This window comes from Fulmarus glacialis, unplaced genomic scaffold (assembly GCF_000690835.1).
Source record: "Fulmarus glacialis isolate BGI_N327 unplaced genomic scaffold, ASM69083v1 scaffold36655, whole genome shotgun sequence".
Lineage (NCBI taxonomy): Eukaryota > Metazoa > Chordata > Aves > Procellariiformes > Procellariidae > Fulmarus > Fulmarus glacialis.
The window spans coordinates 1-7,029 of NW_009215605.1; the positions used below are offsets into that span (position 1 = coordinate 1).

Sequence of the window (7,029 nt, forward strand, 5' to 3'; positions counted from 1 at the left end):
GGGGCGCCTGGCCGCGGCTGTAAGCCCGTCCCGCCGGGCCTCCCGTTATTCCTGACAACCATTTTTGTCCCTCTTTCGGTTCCCTCTGCCGCAAACGCCGCGGCGAGCGAGGGATGTCGTGCCCATAAAGGTGCCTGCTCGTTGGGCTGAGGCCTAAACGGTACTCGGCTTAATTTGGGGGGTGATGTTAATTGTTTGGATGTTCAAGTGACGCAGTTTTTGTTAGCTGTTGATGATGTAGCATTTGCTTCGCAATGCAAGTGTAACTGTCGTGTATTAAGATCAAAGCAAACAGCAAACAAAGGGTAAGGGTTCTGCTGCAGATCCAGCGTTTGGTATTTGTGCTCACAGGAGCAGCTCAGTGATGTCAGAACTAAACACCATTTTCCCTGCTGTTTGTAATATAGATTTTATTTCCTTAAACTTTTACTATATGAAGTTCTTTAGGCCTGAGGGGGTGTATCATTAGCACTGTCCCTTTAGTTTGCTAGTGATTGAATTAAAACGTTCTTTTTGTGAACCACCACTTCTCTTAAGTTATTTATTCTCTCAACCTAATAGCTGTTATGAGGTTTATTTTTGTCTTTTGTTTGCTTGTCATTAGCCCAGCACTTAATGCTTTATGTTTTCTACTATATAAAGACCTGTATCTCTTATCTGAGTTGGTGAGGTGCATTTATCCTGTTTTGTAGATGGTAAACTGAGACAATAAAGGTCAAATGTATTCAGGTATGAGACTATGCTGATTACTTGCATGACCTGTATATACCTATTATTACTTTTAAAACTCATCTTAGTCACACATCTACATCATTAGGTGTCTCAATCCTTTCTATATTACAATTTACTTACAGTCCTAGAGGAACATTGTTTTTGGTAAAATCAGAAATAAAAAGCTGTTCTTATGAGTCCTCTATCAGTGCTCAAACCTTCCATTCTTTTATGGCTGTAATGTTTTGGTTTGTTTTGTTTTTTTTTTCCCCCAGGAAGCCCTTACCAGCCCGTAATTGAAGCATTAGGAAGCTATCCACAAAAGAAGTTCTACAATGTCTCAAAACTTGGAGGCGCCAAGTATGGTAATGATACTTTTTAGTTGTTTGTAATTAGGATGGTACCAGCAGTAAACACGCACCACTTACTGCTGTAAAATGTTAGGAGATGCAATCGTGAATATGTGAATTCTTAATAGGTGTATTTGAAAGCTTATAATTTTCCAGTCAGTTATTGCTTTATGAAGTTGGTGGGGGGTAATTCTTCATGTAGCTTTTTTTCAGTAAGAAAGGAAGTATAGGTGCTGCTGGAGTTTTCAGCAATACTTCAAATCAGAATAATTTCTCTTTTGGAAAAAAATGAAGTGACAGAGAACTCTTATGTGGTACTTCAAAAATAAATATAGTTTTTACTATAATTTTGTACTGCTTCTTGGTGTTCTAGTTTCACCTTACCAGCAACTTCAGATAGTGGGTAACTGTGTGTTTACTAGAACATAGCTTCTACTGCAATTGCTACAGAAAGGTGAGGTTTTGTGGTGTTCATATAATTGCTCAATCTCAGCATGTCATTAGTATGTAATATAACACCAAGTGGTATGTGCCAAAAAGACTTTTATTGTGTCTCTGTGTCTGGGTGCCTTTTGAAAAATAAAAAGTATGTGCACATGTAATGGGAGAGGGGAATACATGCAGATGGAGAAAGCTATAGATCAGTGTCAGCTAGAATAGGCTTTACTCTTGCAGATAATCAAAACACACTTTCATTATTCTCTCCCTTTGCTTTCATGTTAAACTCCTAAAATACTTACCTGAGGTACATATTAGAGGTATTTGGGATTTTTTTTCAATTTTGCAAGGTCTGAATTACTCTCCCATATTCACAGAATTCGTGATGTGTTTCTTAACTAAAAAATGACCAGTGGATTTTTCACTTTAAACCCATATTTGACAGCAGTAATTACTCCCCTGTTGTTTCAAGGGGAAAGGGGAGTTAGTGCACAATGGCTGCTGAAACTTTTGTGCAACAACATCGTGCTCTTGCAAATTTCTACTACTTGTAATAATGAAGTTAATCTTTCAGATAGGCACGTAAGAAGGAGGTAGAATGCTTCTGTTTGTGCCTTTGTCCAGGAAGAAGCAGTAGTGTGGTAGTGACAAAACCAGTCAGTTCTACAGCAGTTTTTTGAAAAGCCTCATGACAGAAGTGGAAATATAAACAGAAGATACTACTTTCTGATAAGATGTGCCATAAAGCTTGGAGCAGCAGCAGATATTCCCGAAGATATTCGGAGAAGGAGTCTAAATAGACTAGTCTAAGAGTGCCTTTGTCTTCCAATAGAAACTTCTGTGCAGAAGTTGGAAGCCTCATATTAACTACATATGAGCAAGATATTAAATAAAATGTAGGCACAGTGTGGGACAGCACTGATAGCAAGTCCAGCATCTGGAGTTGCTCATTGCATTTGTTGCTAGAACATTAATTTTTGGTTTTACCTGTTTGCCCTCTGCCTTGGGGCTTCTGACTATAATCTGACAGTAAGTGCCTGTTTGAGTTAATCAGATTACTAATGTAAATGTTAATTGATTTATTTGCCAATTTGCTAGGGAGAATCTGATTTTCTAGTGTTTAAAATAGTATTCAGTTATGGGGAAAATGGTAGCTAGAAAGAGCTCAGAATGATTTAGGGCAGAGGGGGCATCTGGAGATCTAGTCCAGCCTCTTTCTGGGACTAGAGCTAACTTGGAGAGCCATTCTCAGCTGAGCTCTGCGAATCTGGGAGGATGGAGATTCCACTGCCTCCCTCGATCCTGTGCTTAACCACTCTCCCTGTGAACTTCTTTGTATCCAGTCGCAGTGTCCCTTCCTGCACCTTGTGACTTTTTTTTGTCCTTTTACTGTGCACTTCCGAGAAGTCAGGCCTCACCTTCTCCGCAGTTCCTATTAGGTGTGGACAACTACAGTTAGCTCACTTAGCTTTCTCTTCTCAGGTTCAGCAAACCTAGGTCTCCCAACTGCTGCTGTGTGTCAGGTACAGCAGCCCCATAACCATCTTAGAAGGCCCTTCGCTTCTGGATGTGATCTCATTTCTTGAGATCTCCTGTATCCTGGGAGGCCCAAAACTACACACAATGTGGCAGGTGTGAGCTTGCTAGTGCCTAATAGAGAGAAGCAGTCGCTTCTCCATAGCTGATGGCTGCTAAGCAGCCCACTGGACAGTTAGATTTATCACTGTAAGAATGCACTGCGTATTATTTGTAATCCAAGAAAAAGCAAAACCATTTTCTTCTGGTAACTTGGCTTTTAAATAAAGTACGTGGTGGCATTACAGCTGATTAGACATGTTTTTGATGACATTCTTATATTATTTTGAGTCACTTGTCTAATTAGACAACAATGATAATATCTGAGAAGGACACACAATGAGAACAGAGTCAGCAAATCCTATATTAATAGTTTGTGGACAAATCTCTGGATTAGGTTGAGACCACCAAATTTAACATTTTTGTTAAAGCCTGAACTTAACTGTTTCACCCTCTTCTTCCAACTAGCTTTTTTTTGTATTTCTCACTGTTCTCATAGTCATTTGCTTGCTTGAATGGTGCTGAAAATAATGGGATTTGGGGAGAAATGTGAATTAATGTTGATTTTTTTGTTCGCAGTGAATAGTGGCATCTGCTTCTTTCTTCTCCCCCAACTTTTTTCATTCTCATTTCCAGTTCCCTAAATTTTTTTTGTGCCAGAAAGCTGCTTCTAGTCAATACCTTTAATCCAGACTAACTAAAGTTGTATTTAGTGTATGATATTCTTCTTTATATTTTATGAAATGTGTTAATTTGGGGGCACATGGCAGAATAGTTTCTGGTCTTCATATCACTGTTTATTTAAAAAAAAAAAAAAAGAAAATATTATGGCATTGGATGCTTTTGGCTTGATATCTCAAGCAATGAAATGGTGAAATTCACAGTTAAAAATATTTTTGAGTATTCTAATTGTTGTTGCTTTTCACCCACTCTGATCAGTAATCCCAACTCTAGATTCCTTGCATCTCTCTCCTGCCAGCATAGCATACCTTCTTAAATGTCACTGTCTTAACACAGTGCGGTCAAGCCATTGGTATCTTCCATTCAAATCCCATATGATAACTCATCTTCTGCAATGTATACATTATGCAACTCACTGTTCCATATTGTGTAATGAAGATCAAACCCAAAGGCAACTGGAGAGGCAGACTCCTGTAGCTCTCATCCTTCCAATCCCTAGCAAAGTGGAATTCCTTAGAAATGTGAGATTGTAATTTTTAAAAAACTACATAACCTGAAGGCGTTGCACTAATTAAGTCAGTTAATTTGCTTTACCCTAGATACTCTGCCTTATTCCATACGAGTGTTGTTTGAATCCAGTATCCGTAACTGTGATGGCTTCTTAGTGAAAGAAACAGATGCTATGAACATCTTAGACTGGAAGACAAAGCAGAATAATGTTGAAGTGCCCTTCTGTCCTGCCAGAGTTGTTCTTCAAGACTTTACGTAAGTGTGTGTGTGCGCGCCAAAAACTTGGTAAACTCACCAAGTTGTGTGTACAATTCTTTGGCTTGAAAATAAATAGCACCTAGCCTTTTGATACTGAAGTATCTTTTTCTCAATGGAAACCTGTGCACTGCTTCTGCCATCCAGTAGATTCCTCGTGATAATTACATGTGATGCAAAGATAGGAGTTGTTCCATAGGGTACCCTGGTTTTAGTGCAGGTTGGCGAGGCTGAAGCTGTTGGCCTACAAGGAACACTTTACAAGATAAGAGCCAAAACACAAATGGAAGTGGTGACATTTTGGCTGTAGCCAGATGGCTGATGGTTCATTGAAATATATAGAATTCTTGCTTGAGATAACTGAAGATTAAATATTGCTTACTCTACAAGTATACGTAATCCAGTTGAATCCATGAATAATACATATATTTAAAAAGAAGTCTCTTAGGATATTAACTTTCTTTGTGATTTGAGTATGGCATAGCTAAAAGGGCAGCCCTTCAGCAATTTGCAAATATTAAATTTAAGCTGTTTTGCTGACTCATTAACTATATATTTATCAAGAAGTGAGATAATTAAAAAAGGGAATTGTGATATTAATAATAAAAATGAGGTAACTTCTGTTTAGCAAGCAAAGTCAGGAAGATTTATATGGTACTGTGTTATATAAACATTGTCCTCTCAGTTTTCTACTTCAGGTACACATATCTATGTAATAGCAACAAGAATATTTTTGTAAAATGCTATGAGCTTCAGAAATGGCTGTCTGTAAGAAGAGTAATAATACATGCTAAGGTATTAAAATGTATAGTACAAGCATTGTTTGCATAGCAAGGTTCTATCGTAAAGGTAATAAGTATCTAAAAATTAGTTTTGTAGTAAAGTACCATCACACTTCAGAAGCATAGCTGGACAAAAGAGAAATGTAATTCTCTTCTTTGAGATGTTCCTATGTTCTTGTTTGGTATGTTATCTTCAAACATGCTGTTGCTTGTTTTGAATGAGTACCAACTCCATTAACTTTTAAAAATGTTTCAAGTTCTTTAATGTTTCGAGAATAGAATAGTAGGGGTTTATAATCTGAAACAGAACTTAGGTAGATCTAGACTTAAATAAAGTTAAAAGTAAAAAGAAGCTTGTATATTTTAGTGAGTTAATGTCGCATGTTATTATACTATTTTGTTTTTCTGTCTGTTAGTGGAATTCCAGCAATGGTGGATTTTGCTGCCATGAGGGAAGCTGTGAGAAATGCTGGAGGAGATCCTGTGAAAGTCAATCCTGCCTGCCCAACTGATCTCACTGTTGACCATTCTCTGCAGATTGATTTCAGCAAATGGTAACGTACCTCATTTTTTTGATGAATCATACATTCTTGTCTGATACTGAAGTATGGATTCACTCTGGTCTTGGTACTATGCCATCAAATTATTTGTCATGTGTGGATCCCTGAAACTAGACCTGGTGGTATCTGAAAGAGGGTTGGATAAAAATGGATAAAATAACACTCTTAAAAGAGAGAAAGAATGGTTGTGAGAATTTGAACCCAAATTCTGGGCAAGAGATTGCTGAAATAACTGGATCTGTCATGGTTTCCAGAAGATAATGTCTTAAGACAGTGAGGCAGAGAGAGTTTGTAATTTTGCTTTGCCCTGTTTTTACTATTAATGTTAAACAAAACTTTTTTTAAACGTGACTGCCTTGTCACAGCTCCAGAGAAACGGCTTGCAACCCTACTGGACATATTGAAAGACTGTCATTTCAACCCATAGCTTATGATTGATTCCCCCCCCCGCCCCAAATGGGCCTGGATTTTACAACAGATGAAAAAAAGGCTGCATATATTTGCAGAGAGAGAAGTGTATTGTAGGAGTCTGGAAAAGTTTTGGGACTGGAAAACTGACAGCTTGGTTTTGCTTTTCTGATGGGCAGTAATGTGATGAAAACAACCTGGGGCTGCCTTTTGCTAGAAAAGCAAAAAAATACTGCAAACGAGGAAAAACTCGCGTTTTATTCAATGTTTGCTGAAGTAAACACTAAGTAAATAATGCAGCTCCCCTCCACTTTCTCCCCCGCCCTTCCATCATGGAGCCTTTCAAACTCATGCAGAATTGTGTATATTGCTCAAGCTCTTTGGGAATTTTAAAAGCTCATGGGGGGAAAAAGCCTGTGGTCAAATGGACATGCGTGTATGAGTCATTTCTGTAGACCTTCCAAATACATAGAGGATTTCAGTTTGGTTAGTATTAGAAGAGTGAAGAGCAAGAAGCTACAAATGATTTGTTATGTTGCATATGTGTTGTTTCAGTTCTGTGGTCAGTCCATTCAGTGTCTGGAGGGACAGCTGATTCAATTGCAATTAGGCTAGCCTAAAATTATCGGAAAGACCAAGTGTTGGCAAGAGGTCTCAACATGCTGCTTTGTAATGATAAATCCAGCTTCTGTAGTTTCACTTTGGAAAGCTTACAGGATCTCAGCAGCTGCTGGCCTATGATAAGAAACCCTTCCCTAC

The 7,029-nt window shown here is 38.3% G+C and overlaps 1 protein-coding gene across 1 annotated transcript in view; it reads left to right on the plus strand.

The window, feature by feature from the left end:
- Positions 1-986: 986 nt before the first annotated feature.
- The window catches only part of IREB2 (iron-responsive element binding protein 2), a gene marked incomplete at its 5' end in the record, with an annotated part of 22,825 nt that continues 16,782 nt past the window's right edge, over positions 987-7,029 (plus strand). The window contains 3 exons of the mRNA XM_009578999.1: positions 987-1,076; positions 4,355-4,520; positions 5,719-5,856. Of these exons, the coding sequence (XP_009577294.1) occupies positions 987-1,076; positions 4,355-4,520; positions 5,719-5,856 (394 nt within the window). The remainder of the gene's footprint in view (positions 1,077-4,354; positions 4,521-5,718; positions 5,857-7,029) is intronic.